The sequence below is a fragment of the Molossus molossus genome, unplaced genomic scaffold (genome assembly GCF_014108415.1).
Source record: "Molossus molossus isolate mMolMol1 unplaced genomic scaffold, mMolMol1.p scaffold_m16_p_12, whole genome shotgun sequence".
Lineage (NCBI taxonomy): Eukaryota > Metazoa > Chordata > Mammalia > Chiroptera > Molossidae > Molossus > Molossus molossus.
Genome location: NW_023425347.1, coordinates 97,641,521 through 97,659,550, shown reverse-complemented (window position 1 = coordinate 97,659,550; position 18,030 = coordinate 97,641,521). Strand labels below are relative to the sequence as shown.

Here is an 18,030-nt window from a genome sequence, read left to right as displayed (position 1 = left end):
ATCTGCAACCATATCTCATTTAAATGTGTTGACCAGACCTGACGGCAAATTTCACAGAGCAGGTCTCCAAGTGACTCCAGTGGACTGGCAACAAACAGTGGGAGAAGAGAGGTCATCTGAGATAAAGGCAGCAATTGAAAAGGGTTTACAGCCTACCTGATTAGAGACTCTAGGATGGCGGGGGTGGGACCTTTCTGGAACTCCAGTTCTTTGTAGTGTAGCGCTTTGGCATATGCTCGGCACTTGGCAGCCCTCTCACCCAGCAAAACAATGCCATTGTCGTCTCTCAATGGCAGGGGGCCCTGGAGGAGAGCAGAACCCCACAGCATAGGAAAATGGCAGGTGGGGCACAAGAGTGGGCTGCTGGGTGCTTCTCCCCTCCCACCAGTTGGTTCCCTGCCGGGCTCCATCTGGACAGTGGGGAGAAGTCTCACCTTGTCACTGTGTTCCATGAATTCAGCCAAGTTTAAGAGGGTCTGTGTGACTTCAGCGATGTCCTGAGAGGTGAGGGCCAACTCGATGCTTCTTATGAGTTCATCCTGCTGGTCTTCGTTCAGTTCAGACCAGCAGGACACAAATGCAGCATTGAAGAGGTCCCTGAAGGCAGAGAAGAGTAGAGAAAGGGGTTGGAAATGCCTCGCACGCCTCTGCCTGGGGCAGAGCCATACCTACCAGTCTACTCGCGGCATCATTGATGTTGGTTACACAGAACAGTGCTGTCCAACAGAATTCGCTGGAAATGGTCGATACCTTCCCTGTCCAACACGTGGCCCTTGGGCAGTGAGGGCATGAACTGTGCTAAGTTTGAATGAGGAACTGAATTGTAAGTTTTATTTAATTTTAATGAACTGAAATGAAAATAACCACATGTGGGTAGTGACTATTGCATTTTACAGTGCAGGTGCAGACACTGTGATATACAGGGACTGTGGAGGGGGGGAGGCAGGAGGAGGAAGAAGAACAGAGAAAAGTAAAAGGCACATTCCTTGGCAGTTTTGCATCACTTCTCCTCATTGGAAAAAATGAACAGGAAGGGGCTTCTATCATAGAAGTTGGCATTAATGAATCCTGAAAATAATCTTCAAATGGTTTTTGGCATGTTTCTCAGGCAATGTCCAAATTCCTAAAATCGGAAATGGCAAAGGCAGCATCTGCTACTGCTTTTCAAAATATAGCCAGAACCCTTCTTTTGGATGGTCATAAACAAAATGACAACAGAGGTTAAGAAACTGGAAGCATTACAGAACAGAATCCAAGTCTGTAAGTCTTAAAAGATTGTCTAAGTCAGTCTCTTACAGCTGGGGCCTTGCAAAGACCTGGAACAGAGATGCCATTTCTAACATGGCAAAAACTATTTTAAATCCTTACAGCATCACATGGGTGGACATCTTTGCTACCCTTGACACCTGAACTTTAATCCTACCTGCTCTTTTTTGGTGACTGTGGGGGGAGGGGTGTTGGAAACGACAAACTATGGCTGTAATGTGTAAGTTTAGCATTTGATGGCTCTGTACCCACTTTCTGTTACATTAAAAGATTAAATCAGACCAATGTATAGAATTCTGGACTCTAATGGGAGAAATAATATTTGCACTTCAAAGGATAACATAAAGTCAGAAAGAAGTCTGTGCAAATTAAGAAATACACCTTCTGATTTAGGTCCGAGGCCACACTGGATCCCAAATGAAAACGTGTGGCACTGAGGGGATAACACACATGTGTGTATTTATCACAAGTCTCTTTTGGATGACATTATGCTCAAAAGTGACTTGGAGCAGAAGAGAGGTAAACCACGCCAGTTAAACATACGAAATCTGCACACTACAGAAACAGAGAAGTCCTAAGAACTATTTTTAAAGAATTCGAAAACTACTTAAGATGAACCAAATCATGGCATCAAAGCAACAGTCCCAGGGACCGTCACTAAACACACTGTTAAATCACCAATGGCAAACCAGATGCGCTGCCAAAAGTGAAATGAAACGCCTTGCTTTCTGCTTCTTGCGAATGAAAAGGGCTATCTGTTAATTAAGTCACCATTTTATACCTCATTGTAAATAATAATTGTCTACTGCAGAAAAATTTGGAAAGTCGGGAAAAAAATGAAGAGAAAATAATCACTCCTTAAATCTCCGTACTTAGAGATAATCACTGTTGTATAACTTTCTAATCTTTTCCCTATGTATGTGTGTGTGTGTGTGTGTATATATATACCTATGTGTGTATATATATGTATATATTTTTTTTTATCCTCATCCAAGGACCTTTTTTGTATTTTTTGTTTAGACAAAGTGGGAGGGAGAGAGAGGGAGAGAGAGAGAGAGAAAGAAACATCGACGTGAAAGGGACACATCGAGTGGCTGCCTCCCGCAAAACCCTGACCCAACCAGGGCCGGGGACAAACTGCAACCAAGGTATGTGCCCTTAGTGGGAACTGAACCCGGGTCTCTCTGGACCACAGGCCAATGCTCTAACCGCTGAGCCAAACCGGCCAGGGCTGTACATATATTTTTAATAGTTTAAATCGCACATTTATACCATTTTTTATTCCATTTTATTCACTTACATACTATAAATCTTTTACATACATTATAACTTTCATAAACCAAGTTTTAATGATTGTTTAAGATTTACTATTTAAAAGTGTTTTTTATAGCAAATTCTATTTTCCAAAGATGGCTGACACACTCTCCTGCTGCGTATGCTCTTCTGGAACTGGGCTACTTCCCTAGGAAGAGATGGCATCCATGTCTCCTCTCCATGCTGACTACCGTGGACAACAGAGTATGGCAGAGTGACACTATGTGACTTGAAGGCTAGGTCATATAAATACCATGCACTTCCTCGGGGACACCCATTCTTGAACCCAGCCAGTATTCTCCGAGGAAGCCCAAGCAATCCATCAAGCAATTCAGGTGGAGAAGGACCGAGGCCTCTAGCCAGGGCTGAATTTCTGGCTGATACTCAGCTCCAAATTGCCAGACATGTGAATAAGCCATCTTGAAAGTAAATCTTCTAGTCCCCAAACACCCCCACTGACTCTGTGTGGAGCAGAAACAAGCTGTCACTCAAGTGCCCAAACTGTAGATTTAAGAGCCAAATAAAATGACTGTTGTTTTAGACCACTAAGTATCAGGGTATTTGTAATGTAGCAATAAACAATTAGAACACATTATAATTGGAAATAGGTTATACTGAATTATTATACAGTTGTTTTCAGAGTTGTAAATGACTTTGTAATTTTGCAATTAAAACTTTAGACCTAAATCTACTAAGGTCTACTAGCAACTTAAGATGGATGTTTTTCCTGCAATATGATCTTTTTCAACTTGCCTTTTTCTTTACTTTCCCCCCATAAGTTAGCAAAATTAAAACTACTAGTCCTTTTATTACTGCCTATTACTATTACCAATTCTTTTTGTTTTTTTATCCTCACCTCAAGGACATTTTTTGCATTTATCTTCAGATAAAGCAGGAGGGAGAGAGGGAGGAAGAGTGAGAAACATTGACGTGAGAGAGACACATCAAGTGGTTGCCACCCACATGACCCCAACAGGGACTGGGGACAAACTGCCACCAAGGTACGTGCCCTTAGCAGGAACAAACCTGGGACTCTCTGGTCTGCGGGTTGACGCTCTAACCGCTAAGCAAAACTGGCCAGGGCTCTTATCAGTTCTTTTATGTCATCTTCTATACGCAGATCCTCTCCATTCCAAACTGCAGCCGGGCAGAAGGAGCCCTGGCACATCATACCTGGCCATTGGGTTGTAGGCCTGAGCCAGGGCCCAGCACGAACGCAGGGAGGGCGACGAGGAGTCCTTCAGCAGCTCCAGGCTCAGCCGCCTCAGCCATTCCAGCCAGTCATCTTTGGAGACCCTTCTGGCAGCTCCCCAGGCCTGTAATCCCACAGGTGACAATGGAAAACCATCAGCTTCAAGGGCCAATTGTAAAGAGCTCCCATTGATTGAATGATTGTTCTACTTCTTTGATTTATAAAATTAAACCCCTCATGATAAAATTCCCCCCAAGCACAAATACAAATGAGCAAAATTTAGTTAAAAGCCATAAAGCAAAATCAGCAACCTCTAGAACATATACCACAGTATAGAAAAAGCCCGTTTTACAATTCATCTGTGCTGGACTCTATCAGCAAAGCAGAGAGCTCTACAGACCCAAAATGGATGGGGACTGTCACATTCGGAGTGCTCAACTAATGGCCTCCGGCAGCGTGTGAAGGGCCCTGGGCACTCTCTGTATTTGGACTCCGGCTCATCTGACAGCAGAGTGGCACATGTAGAGGGAAATGCTCAGGTCCTCAGCATCATGAGTCATGTTATAGTCAGGTGAGCAGTGAGCCCAATGCACATGGCACCATAAGGGAATGAGACAAAGGCACAGAGCAGATTTAATTTTTACTTTCTAGTACTTGCCCTCAACTCTGAGCCCTCCAGCCCCAAGAGTCCCCCAGGGGCGGCCAGGGAGGTGGGCAGAAAGACTCGGGCTCTGACGGCAGCAGTAGAATGCTGTGGCCAACAGCCACTCTCTGGAGCTCAGTGGCCTGAGTGTAAATCTGGCTGTCTAATCTTGGGCAAATTACTTAACTCCTCTGTGCCTCAGTTTCCTCCTCTTTTTTTTATTTTATTTTTTATCCTCACCCGAGGACATTTTTCCATTTTTTGTTTAGATAGAGTGGGAGGGAGGGAGAGGAAGAGAGAGAGAGAGAGAAACATCGACGTGAAAGGGACACATCGAGTGGCTGCCACCCACACAACCAATCAGGGCCGGGGACAAACTGCAACCGAGGTACATGCCCTTAGCGGGAACCAAACCCGGGACGCTCTAACCGCTGAGCAAAACCGGCCAGGGCTTTTTTCTCTCTCTCTTTTATATTATGCCTTGATTTCCTCCTCTGTAAAATAAGGAAAAGAGTTCCCAACTCCTAGGTGTTTTAAGGGTTAACTAAGATTTTATGTGTAACGGATTTGTAACAGTGCTGGCAGTCAGTGCTGGGCATGTGGGTGCCTGTTTCTCTGAGGTTAGAAACACCTGGCTGGGATCCCGGTTCTGCTACTCGGCAGTAATGGCACACTGTGGCACACCTGTCTGTTGCATTTGCGCCTCAGGCTTCCTCATCTGAGGATAATGTTATCTTAAGGGACTAGCTGGAAAAGATGAGCAAATAGTGGTTGCAACTACTATCAAAATGCCATCTCTCTGAATTGGCCTGGTCCTAACTACTAAATCCCAAACTTTTTTTTTTAATCGGCACCTGAGAATATTTTTCCATTGGTTTTTAGATAGAGTGGAAGGGAAGGAAGAGAGAGAGAAAAAAATCTATGTGAGAGAGACACATTGATTGGTTGCCTCCTGCATGACCCCAGCCAGGGCCAGGGATCCAACCTGCAACTCCAGTATGTGCCCTTGACCAGTAATCTAACCACAACCCTTTGGTCTGAGGGCCAATGCTCTAACTGCTGAATCAAACTGGCCAGGGCTAAATCCCAAACTTTAAAAATATTTTCTTAAAAGATTTCTCCAGCAGAACAGACATGTCGATCCTCCCTAAACAAGGAAATCACAGAAGTTAGAGAAGTTCTCAGGTGAAGTGGTCCAGGGAGTGAAGAGACCCCCAGGTGCTATAGCACTTAACCATCAACGACTCAACCCCTCCCCTCCCTGGGATAAACAGGAGATTAGCTGCTGCTTTTCTTTTTCTTTTTTATTAAATTTATTGGGGTGGCATTGGTTAATAAAATTATATAGGTTTTAGGTGTACAATTTGCTGCTGCTTTTGATGAGTTACCAATGAGTGATATTAAACAAACTACTGTATTAATTTCATGTCAGAAACTGAAGGAGAGACACTACGAGAGACAAACTAAAATATTATGTGAAGGATTCTCACTGAGCATACAATGAAAACCCCTGAACTAGAAGGAAGACTAAAACCAGACAGCAGCCCTGGCCAGTTGGCTCAGCGGTTAGAGCGTCGGCCTGCGGTCCGGAGAGACCCGGGTTCAGTTCCCGCTAAGGGCATGTGCCTCGGTTGCAGTTTGTCCCTGGCCCTGGTTGGGTCGTGCGGGTGGCAACCACTCGATGTGTCCCTTTCACATTGATGTTGCGTGCACGCGTGCTCTCTCTCTCTCTCTCTCCCCCTCCCACTCTGAACAAAAATGAAAAATATCCTCGGGTGAGGATAAAAAAAACAAAACAACGGACACCAAAGACTTGCCTTTTAGACCCTGTTCTGCTAAATGAAATGGGAACATCAGTCCTTTCCCATCCATGGATTTGTGGCTTCCTCCCTACACAATGGGTTTCTGGATAGCTGCATTGTAGTACACGGCATTTTAGAAGTTGGACATATACAAGAAAGTATCACTAATGTCTCTGCCCTCTAGTGATGTGAGGTTGAGCCTGGGGAAGGCAGAGGCAATTCAGCACAGCGGTTAAGAGACCAGGCTCTGGAGTCACCATGTCCAGGTCAAAGCCTGGCTCCACCACTTACTAGCTGATATTGGGCAATTACTTAACCTTTAGCGCCTCAATGTCCCCATCTGGAAAACAGGGACATTAATGATAGCACTTAACTCAGTGTTATTAAGGAGATTAAATGAGTCACTACACGTACAGTGCCTGACATGTGGAAAGCACTCTACAAGTGCTGGTAGCTGTTATTGCTATTGTCGTTACCATCTGATCAATGGCAGCTAATAGGTCTTTTTAAAAATCTTAGCTTAATGGACAACTGCACAATCTATCAATCAGGCTAAGTCCTCCACATGGATCTTTCCCTGCTGTTCTTTAATTTAAACCATAATCAACTCCCAATCCTCTGGGTTTGTAGTAACTGTTTAGATCCCAGTTTCCTTCTGCCGCCTGCTCACTGCCTGCTGACAGCCTCATCTGGGCATGCTGGTGCAGGACGTGGGGATGTCAGCCTACTCATTTAGAAGATAAGCTCAAGAGATGATCTTAAGACAGTAAAAGCTGCTGAAAATCCTATAAGGCATTCCACACATATACATAAATGGTTTTTAGGTTTCCCTTACCACATAAATCCTCTCTTAGCACAGCCAAAAGAAAGGTGACTGAGGTGGCAAATTGTTCTTTTGAAAGCTGGTTAAAACTGATAAATATACCAAGCCCTAATTATCATTGCATAAATATGCAGAAGCACAATTTACTTTTCGATGAAATGGAGCTGAGCGGCAGCTCTGGGGGATTTTGCTTAAGGTTTTTTAACTTGATCTCTTCTCTTAGGTTAGATAATCTAGAGATTTCATTCTTTTTTCTATTTGGCAATGGTTATGCTTATTTTTCCAAGTTCTGGGTAGAAGACAAAACTTCCTGGAAGCAAGCTAGACTACTGAGGAATTTCCTAAAATAGAGACCAAAACTCTAAAGCAGGGTGAACAGCTGCCTGGTGGGAAGAACATTCTGAACCTAGGCAGGTTGAAAACATCTGGGTGGAAATGGCCTCGTTGCTTGGTCCTTCCCTCAAGTGTGAGGTGTTATCAGGGTGGCCTCACAACCGCCCGGAAAGGCCAGGTGTCTCATGACCTTTCTCTTCCTCCTGGAGTCTGGGACTAGCAGTCCAAAGCCCATAGTGGGAGAGCTGCGTCACTCCTGACCCGGGGGTCTCTTGCCCAGCTGAAACCATCACCCGTCTCTCAGCAGTGGTCACTGCAGAGCTGTCTGGGCAGATAAAGACTGACATCACAGTCAGTAATAAACCCCAAATGTTATGAACTGAGTGGGAACACATGCTCACAGGTCTGTGTTCACATCTTTACGAGCTTGGCCAAGAAGAGAAAAGGTCAGCTGGGACCCAGACCTGCCCAGTTCTCCACCTTGATCCGCTGCTACACACAAAGTGTGTAATAAAGGATGAGGAATACCATGATGGCATTCATGGTGAGAAGCTGGGTATATCCCAGGCTTCGGTCAGCATAGCACAAAGAATTCAGTACTTATCTACAAAAATAAAAATCCTTGCTACTCAAAGTGTGGTCCATGAACCAAACTTGGGCATCACCTGGGAATCTGTTAGAAATGCAAAATATCAGGACTGACCCTGACCCGCCTGAATCAGAACAAGCATTTTAACAAGCTCCCCAGTGGCTGGTAAGCTCCATGGGCCTGAGAAGTTTGAGATGCACTGCTTTAAAGATCCTGCATCAGGCTCATTGCTAACTAGGGGCTCACTGGTTGTGTTCCGTTCATGTAAAAATGTTATTTGCGCCCTGGCTGGTTTGGCTCAGCAGTTGGAGTGTCAGCCCGCAAACCAGAGAGGCCCAGGTTCAGTTCCTGCTGAGGGCGCGTACCTAGGCTGTGGTTTGTCTCTGGTCCGGGTTGGGGTTGTGTGGGTGGCAGGCAACTACTTGATGTGTCTCTCTCACATCAATGTTTCTCTCTCTCTTTTCCTCCCTCTCTCCCTCCCACTCTATCTCAAGATGAATGCAAAAATGTCCTTGGGTGAAGATAAAAAGTTACTTGCAACAAAGTGTTCTATTATCAAAGCTCAAGGGAACACAAAAGGATACTTTGTTCTTCATTTTCCCCGCTTCATTTAATAAAAAAAAATTGTAATTCAGACACCCTGAGAAAGACAAAATGACCTAAGTTTATGGTATCTAGATTTTCAGAAAAATTCTTGGGTTGGTTTTTGGTTGTTTTATTTATTTATTTATTTATTAAAAATCCTCACCAGACATTTATCCATATTTTGTTGAGATAGAATGGGAGGGGGAGAGAGAGAGAGAGAGAGAGAGAGAGAGAAACATCAACATGAAAGAACACATCAGGTGGCTGCCACCCACACGACTGAACCAGGGCCGGGAACAAACTACAACCAAGGTACGTGCCCTTAGGGGGAACCAAACCCGGGTCTCTCTGGACTGCAGGCTAACACTCTAACCACTGAGCAAAACCGGCCAGGGAGGTTTTTGGTTGTTTTAAACAAAATGTAGCAAGAACTGAAGGTTCTGAACAAAAGAGAAGAACAGGGCTCTCCTCTCCAAGTCTCCCAAGAAACCATGGACTTGCCTTTTGGAGGTTGATGGTGCTGACGTGCAGTTTCTTCATGGGCCCCGTTTCTACTGGTCCACTAGCCAATGCATCCCCTTGGCCACTCCTCAGCAGTCGATGCTGGTAAATCAAAGGGTCCTCTTCTTCATCGGCCAGGGTGTAGCCCTGCAACCAGAGATTTATAGACAAAACCTGCAACTCCACAAGGTGCTCCCCGTTTAGAAAACATCCCTAAGCCCTGAGAGCTTCACGCCTTCTGGAAGAGCCAGGATTTAGGTAGGTATGGCTCTGGTACGGACGAATGTAGATCAGTGTTTGTCAGTCATTCTTGGACACTGTCGAGCACTGACAAGAGGATGACCATGCAACTAGCAAAGAGGAAGTGACTGTGAGGAATGGTGATGAGGAGCAGGGGCAGCAAAGAGCCCATGGCCTACGCCTGTGTGGCCCAAGAGCCAAGACTGGTATTTCTACATTTTTAAATGGTTGAAAAAATATCAAAAGAAGATCAATACTGTGTAACACATGAAAATTCTCACAGCACCCTATTTTGGTGTCCATAAACAAAGTATTAGTAGTATGCAACCAGGCCTGTTCAGTGGCTGCAACAGAGACCACAGGGCCCACAAAGTTGAAAATATTTACTGTCTTTATAGAAAGTTCTCCAATCCCTAGTGGAAAACTAAAAAGGTAGATATACTCCCATAGCCAAGATTACAAGAATATACCAATAGGAAAGACCATGAGGGACTTGGAAACAAAAATGAAGGGCAGTTCACCTTGACGATTCTGCAGATGAGGACATCATAGCGCTGATGGTTGATTCGGTGTCGCACCAGAACTTTATTCACCATTGGAATGAAGATTTGGTACTATAACAGGAGAGGAAGGAAATCAGAAACTATTACTTTGTAGAGTGGAAAGTAGAGAAAAGAACATTACCACCACTACATTATAGCTATTTCTTCTGGGTTTGGGGCTAGCTCTGTGGTATTCAGAAGAATCACTTTTTACCCCCTCCTGCTATAAATCTATCCCCATCATTTTCCATCTGGGTTAGTACGACAGCTTTTTTGGGGGTTAATACTCACCTGAAGATATTTTTTCCATTGATTTTTAGAGAGAGTAGAAGGGAGGGAGGGAGGGAGGGAGGGAGGGAGGGAGGAAGGGAGAGAGAGACAGAGAGAGAGACAGAGAGAGAGAGAGAGAGAGAGAGAGAGAGAGAGAGAGAGAGAGACATCGATGTGAGAGAGATTTCTAGTCTTGGCTCAGAGTAAAAGCCAAAGTACTTACAATGGCTACAACAGTAACGGGCAAATGGCATAAGAATCACTGGGGCCAGGAAGAGGGCGCGGCACTATGAAACCAGAGATTTCTGGCTCCACAGCCAGAGCTTCTGGTTCAGTGGGCCTGGGCTGAGGCTGAGCAACTGCATCTCTAACAAGTTCCCAGCTATGTAGACTAGGACAATGCTCATCTGGGATCACATTTTTTTTTTTGTTAATCCTCACCTGAGGATATTTTTTCCTATTGATTTTTAGAGAGAGTGGAAGGGAGGAAGGGGAGAGAGAGAAAAAGAAACACTGATGTGAGAGAGACACATCCATTGGTTGCCTCACACCCATGCCCCAACTGGGGCCAAGGATCGAATCTGCAACCCAGGTATGTGCCCTTGACTGGGAATCGAACCCACAACCCTTTGGTGCTCAGGCTCACACTAACCACTGAGCCACAGGTCAGGGCTGGGACCACACTTTGAGAATCGCTGGTCTACAACACCTAGTTTTCTCATCCCACCCCAGCCCTGCCTTATCTCTGACCTTTTCCAAGCATGTTCCCCCATTTCCTCCTCTGAAGTCACTCTGCTCTCCTGCTGTTCCTTCTAGCATGCTGCCATCTCTCACCCTTGCACTGCTATTCCTTCTGCCTGCATCCAACTCTCTGGGACTGGACCTTTACTTTATTTAGGTTTCTACTCAAATGTTACCTTAACAGAGGTCTTCCCTGTCTACCCTGACTAAAAAGCATCTCTCCCACTCCTACCATCACTCCTATGAGATAGACTGAGTTTATTAGCTTTTGCTTCACTGGAACGTAAGCTCTGCAAAAACAAGGACATCATTCTGTTTACTGTGTTATCCCCAGAGCAGCACTTAACACACATAGGTGGCTCAATAAATATTTGCTGAATAAAGGAAGAAAAAAAGTGTCAATAATTCCTCGTTTTCTGGCAGAGGTTTGAGTTCACTGTCTTCTTCTCAAAGGCAGGCAGAACAGCATGTCTGCTCAGGCTGCCTTACCTTCTTCCCCAGCTGGAAGACGAGTGAAGACAACGTGTCCATGGCTGTGGGACGCAATTCTGGGCACTGGTCCAGGGTTCGAACAATCGGGTGGATGATCCGGGAGGCGTAGTCGGTGAAATCCAGGGACTCCGTCAGGCGGTCCACAGTCTCCAGTGCAGCCCTACAACAATCGCTAACATACAGTACTTGCTCACACAGTCCGAAGGGAGCGGAGTGGCTGAGGGCTATCTTAGTCATCAGCACCAAATGGGAAGGGATGGCTTCTGAGGAATTATGGGTCCAACGTATACTTCAGTGGGACAGGGACAGGTAACATTTCCATAAACCTGGGACATTTCTGGATCCAAATAATGGGAGTTGCAATAACAACAACAACAAAAAGATGACCTGGGAATTTTAAAATAGGACATTTTTAACAAAACACTAAAAGCTTGCTGACTGTTCATCCCGAAGGGCAGGAGCTTACTTTCGAGATGGCAGTGGAACTTCAGGGGCGTCAAACAGCTTCACGATGGGGGGCAACAGCAAGTGCAGATAGTCGTCCAGGTTGGCACCGAACAGCTGGATTGCGGCCAGCAACTGCCATAGCGAGCAAATGGACAGGTGCAGTCAGTGCCAAGCACACGGAGGGGCAGTGCTATGGAGAATCCGAACTTCTGTGGGGACTCTGAGAAGCCTTTATTAAGTGGTTCTGAACTACATTCTTTTGGTGGCATTTTCTCCCCTCACTTTATTTTGCTTATATATTACTTTGCTTTCTCTGAGCTTATTTCAATTGGTAAGGAATCTGTTACTAGATAACAGAGAAAACTGGTCTGGGATAAAACATTTACCAAGCATAATCCATTAGAGGAGACAAAACAGAAGGATAATTAAGGAGACATTCTGCAAACTGTAAGCTGCGAGCGGCAGGTATTAGTATTCTTTGGATTCAGTCTTGTGGATCAAACACCACCCGGTCACTCAGAACAGGGTCTTGTCTCTTAGCTGACCTTGATGGATGCTGGAAATCTCTCTAGAGGATGCCCTGGCTACTCACCTTGATGGAAACGATGCGGCCTGGGCTGTTGTCATGCATGAAGACCCGTAGCATGTGTGGGATCAGCTGGGGCAGGTAGAGCTTAAATTCACCCCCAAGAGCTACCACAATTTGCTCAATGAGAAGAATGATCGTGCTCTGGATTGAGGTGTTCATAACCCAGAATTCCTATAAAGAGGAAAGAGACAGGAGCAAAGCCAGGTTCCCCTCTGCTGCAACATGAACCAAGGAACTGAGATGGCTGAAAGGAGCAAAAATGTAGTGAGCACAGTCTGCCCAGGATGAACTCCTTCCTCTTCTCCTCTCCCTGGGCCTCCTTGTATCCTGTCACAGTGATGGTGAACACATTAAAACTGCATTTCTCTGAATGTACAAGGCTCCTTTGCTCCTCTATGCTTTGCTCATGCGGCTCCTTGCCTAGAATCCCACCTCTTGCTCAACTAAGCCTTATCTTTCTAGACCTAGCTAAAGCCTCACTTCTGTGAAGGCTTTCCTGTTCTCCTTCCATTATCCACGTTGGATCCCTTTGCTCCCCTCTTTTCTAGCACTCATAATTACCTTTGCAACCCTTCCTCTACCAGACTGTACACTGGCGAAGGCAAGAACCCTTTCGATCCACCTGTTTCCCCAGAATCTAGCAGAGCACCTGGCATACTGCAACCACCCAAACATACCTTCACGGAATGAACAAATGCCTAAGTCTATGTAGCTTGGAGCTCTCAGGACATCCAGGGTGGATTCTTTACTTTGGGTACCACCTGGTCTCTCCCAGAGGGTGAGTCCACTGTTAATAAGGTTTCCTGCCCTTTCTGAATTTAGACTTTGCTAGTTATCACCTGACAACTGTCCCATATCATTTTCAGGCCTGGATAGTGCCACAAAAGCAGCACTTCTATATACCCATACAATTACATTCTAAATCAGTTACTAAAATAAAAACGTGGTCAATTGGCCACAGATCCTGCCTCGGCACTGAAAGGCAGATTGGTCCACGTCTCTGACTCCAGGAAAAGCTGTAATGTCAAGTCAACTAAAAAAGATAGTTGCCTCCTGCCTTCTTTAGACGCTCCAAGGTAGGAGATGTACTGATAATAGAAACCCTAATGAAGGCAACACAAGCCTATTAATACTCTTGGGCCCCCAAATAATTCAGAGTAGAAATCAATGAAAAAAAGGATAACTCCTCAGGAGAAAGGCTCTGTAGAAGCATAAGGTACTTAAAACATTTTTTTGAAGCACAATAGTTTAGAAAGTAAAAACCACACCTTCTCTCTGCTTGGAGGGAGAAGTATTCTCTCTGAAAATGCTACTTTCCTCTAGATAAGAAAGCTCTGCCAAAGACACACCACAGATCTGAACGGTCTCCAGCTGCTCTGCTGTCCATTCACTCGGACTACACTCTGCCTTCTTGAGAGAAAGCCCCGCTCCCTCCCCACTGTATTCTCTCGGCTCCTCACAGGGGCTGCTCTGCTCGAAGAAGCCAGGCAGCCTGCCCAGGGAAGTGGGCTGGATCAGTGTTCACAAAGACTCTTCCCTTCCTGGGCTCGGGGGAGCTCATTAAAATGCCCAGGATCGACAGCCAAAGAGCAGCCCTGTTGCACCTTCTCTATCCTGGAAGAAATGAAAGCTGTATTTTGCAGGTGTGAGGCACCCCTCTTCAAACCCCTGTTTTGGTCATTAGTCTTTTGGGGGGAATAAGTCACAAATTACTTCAGCTTCAAACCACAAGTATACGGCTTCTCCCTTGTCCCTCTCCCCGGGACCACGCTCTTCAGCATTCGTCTGACTTCCTTGCACAGGGGTTGCTGCAGCAGGAGTCAGGGAACAGAGCAGCTTTAATTATTCATACACAGAGGAATTCTCAGTTCTGAGACCCAGTTTGGGGAAGTTTCATTTTTGAAGCCAGCCACTTTGATTTTAGTCCTCTGGCTTCTTCCAAGCTAACTACAAAGGTCTGGTGTAGAAGAACAGAAATCACCGGAAGAATTGTCTTCTGATTCTTTGAGGACATAGCCATCTCTGCACAGCAACCCTCCCAACAGAGACATTGAAATTATATAGAACAGCAGGAAGCAGGCCTCCCCCTCAAACAGAACATCCTATTGCCATCAATGGGGAGTCCTCGTTATCTTTATAACAGTGCCTGACGCGTTATAAAATCTGGGACGGGAGCCTTTCCGGAGCGTGTGCACTGCAGCCAGGCGGCCCGCAGGCTTTCAGAGGTGGCGGGTAAAGCACCCTCTTCCTCAGGGCCTGACAGGAGGCCATTGCACTCGGCAGCCCTGGGCAGCCCAGTCCCCAGTGCTCTCAAGGCCATGGTGCCACGGGCAGTTGGGAAGAGGGCTTTCCCGGGAACAGTGAAGCCCTGCTGTGATTATAATGAAACTGCTCTACTCGTGTGTGAGGCAGAGAGCTGAAGAGCCTGTTTCTGGCAGAACAATTACCGTCTTAGACTTCACACCTGTTGTCTTGTGCCTGCAGCAACAGCCCTCCACCCCCTTTCCTAATTCAGTGACACCTTCCTCCACTTTATACTTGAGTTGTAAGACTTCTGCCATAACCCATGAAAAAAAATGTCCATTATCCACACCTGCTCTGAATATTCCGTGACCCAAACATTGATGAACAGACCAAGTGTTACTTTCTACTCACTCTCATGAGGGTGACTATTTCATCCATATAAGGTCTGATGTGGCTCTTCACAAAGGACACCAACATTCCCAGCTGCTGGAACAGAAACTGAAATGGAGAAGAGGTCAGCAAGTTGGCACCAGGAAGGACACAGAACTCCCAGGTTCACCCTAAGTCCATGTGAATGAAACAAGACAACTGTGGAATCAATTTCCACGCCACCCCATCTACTAAGTTGCAAAGAATCAGACTTAAAACCGATGGTGATGGGGGCTAGAGACAACCGTCAATGGCTTTACACACCAGGCAAGCCAGCTACTGCAGAGCAGGGGCTTTGGGGCCAAACCGGCTATGTTGAGCCATTCTAACACCATGAGCTTTGTGAATGTCATTTCATCTCTCTGCACCCAGCCTGTTCAGTGGGAAAATGGAGGTAACAGTTTTTGTCTCATAGGCTTGTTGCAAGAGTGAAACAGGACAATACTTGGAAAGCACTAGCACAGGGACACGAATACTATAACCCCTCAATGGACATCAGCTATCACTGAAGGATTTCCGGAGTCATCAGACTTAAAAATGAACATAAAACTTGAATCAACTGTAAATGTACCTTTTGTTTATTCAACCCTAATTCACTACCCCTTACTTCCTAAAATAAATACAGCTAACAATTATGGGCACTGTAGTTCATTTATTATAATTAAATCAATCACTTAGATCTTAATTAATTAGTTAACTGTCTCTAAGAAATTATGAACCAAAACAGCAAGCAGACTGGGAAGGGATGGGATAAGGAGATTCTGTTTAGGGTGGTACCTTGCAACTGTAAGGAAAGATGTCATCCTCTTTCTAAATAAAATTGGGAATAAGAAGAGCGTGGGGAAGAAAAACCCCAAGTACTTTCCAGATTAGAGAGGTCTTCCAGGGGTAGTTTTTATTCTGTTATGATCTTCAGACAGTGCTACACGTCAATATTAAGTAGCAAATCACATTGTAAATGCCCCTCCCCAAAAGATTTTTATAGCTCTCTATGGCTTTGCTGCCCTCCACGAACAAGGATAATTTTGTGATGAACATACATATTCTCAGCCTTATTTACATTTTGAAACTTGGCTAAGTTGGGGATAATGGTGTTTCAGTGAGTAGCAAACTTAGAGAACTCAGAACCCATTACCTGAGGAATGAGACTGACAGGACATAGAGGACTGGGTTCAAAGCGAGTCTGGACTAATTCTCTAATGACATGGTTCTAAGGTGGTCAGGACTGGTCACTGCATGGCACAGGTTCCACTCAGCAAAGCCACCTCTGTCTATCAACTGGACCCCTCCTCATAGAATCCCTGCTGACAGTTCTTGTGAAATGGTCCCTATAAAAGTACAATGCAGAGATCAAAGAACATGAGCCTCTAAGTATAATGGTTCTTTAGTTACATTTTTGTTATGTAAAATCTGAAAGAACTGCTGAAACTCTGCCCTGGAGGAAAAACAGGGCAGTGGGGATGGCAGGGAGGCCAGGGAAGGCCTGGGGACAGACAGGACAAAGCCTCCTGATCCTTGCTGTCATTTCCTATGAGGGGTAAGTGGGGAAAGCTCTCCAGTGGCTGATTCATAAGGCGCAGCAGCACACGCAGGCAGACAGGCAAGTGCCTCATTCACAGGCAGGGAGCCCAGCAACCATCTTTCTTCTTCCTTAGATTTCTTTCACAAGTTGTTTTCTCTTTTTCCCCTGACAATTTTGTGTTTTAAAAGAACACACAGTGTTCCTGAAATATGGTGGATTAGATCTCCTTCCAAATCCCCCTGCTATAAAAAGCCAAAAATAATGCATAAAAGATAACAAACACTGTTATGAGATCATCAGAACTGAAACTCTTCACATAAAGCCAGACCTTCAAAGGACTATCTATTAGGAGAAAGGGTGGATCCCAGTCCAACCCCCTACACCCATTCCCAACTGGCCTACTAGTAAAAGGAAACAGAAGAAATTTGTCAGTCTTGATGTGAGGTCTAGGTAGAAAAACTGTCTTTCCTATGAGTTTGTGATTCCAGGCCACTCTCATATAGATTTAACTATCTGTGTGGCCTGAGAGACTCTAAGCCAAGAAATTAACTTCAAGTTCTCCTGGACCACCTGGCAGAAGCAAATGTAAATCCAGAGCAGACTTTCTAGTATTGCTCCAAAGAAAGCCCAGCTGCATATGATACATGATCCAAAGTTATAAAACACGCAGAATGGACCAAAGCAAGTGTAACTCAGCAGAAATAATAAACAACAGAATTAGACCCATCAAGGATTTTATCTATTAGAATTGCTGGATAGAAAATAAACCTGCTTAAAATGCTTAAAGAAATAGGTGAGAATAAAAACAGTAAGAAACAAGATAGCACCAAACAATACTAGGCATATTTGAAAGAATCTAGGATAACTTTAGAAATAGTAAAAAAAAAAAAAAGTGTAGTTAAAACTAAATATTCAGTGACAGGTCAAAAAACCACAGCTGAAGAATTAGTGAACAGAAAATGAATGTGAAGAAATATAGAGAATGCATCTCTGACAGACAATGGCGAAAATCTGGAATGGAACCTGAATCTAGTCAAGCCTCCAAATCTAACCAGTTTACAAGTTAAAAGACACCGTGAAGATACAATCAGCCAAATCCAGAATGAAAAATTCTATAGGACAACTGACCTGGTTTCTTCCACAAATACATGGCATGAAAAAAAAGTGGAGGAAAAATGAAAATAGAAAGAGAATTGGATATATGCACCAAATGCCATGTGGAGACTTTATTTGAATTCTGATTTGAATAAATAAAGTATGAAAAGACATTTTAAGATGAACAAGGACAACAGTTGAAGAAGGACTGGTCTTAGATATTAAAATTTATGTTATTCTTTTTTTCTGTATTGATTTTTAGAGATAAAGGAAGGGAGAGGGAGACAGAGATAGAAACATTGATGAGAGAGAACATCGATTGGCTGCCTCCTGCATTTCCCTCACTGGGGATTGGGTCCACAACCTGGGCG

General features: G+C 44.7%; 1 protein-coding gene across 3 annotated transcripts in view; it reads right to left on the bottom strand.

Moving 5' to 3' along the window:
* Positions 1-18,030, bottom strand: part of MTOR (mechanistic target of rapamycin kinase) — a 123,065-nt gene that overhangs the window by 77,712 nt on the left and 27,323 nt on the right. For all 3 annotated transcript variants that reach the window (XM_036257223.1, XM_036257226.1, XM_036257225.1), the window contains 9 exons: positions 15,025-15,111; positions 12,373-12,540; positions 11,800-11,912; positions 11,331-11,493; positions 9,810-9,902; positions 9,049-9,195; positions 3,754-3,896; positions 435-597; positions 157-302 (listed from right to left, as the gene is read on the bottom strand). In XM_036257223.1, the coding sequence (XP_036113116.1) occupies positions 157-302; positions 435-597; positions 3,754-3,896; positions 9,049-9,195; positions 9,810-9,902; positions 11,331-11,493; positions 11,800-11,912; positions 12,373-12,540; positions 15,025-15,111 (1,223 nt within the window). The remainder of the gene's footprint in view (positions 1-156; positions 303-434; positions 598-3,753; positions 3,897-9,048; positions 9,196-9,809; positions 9,903-11,330; positions 11,494-11,799; positions 11,913-12,372; positions 12,541-15,024; positions 15,112-18,030) is intronic.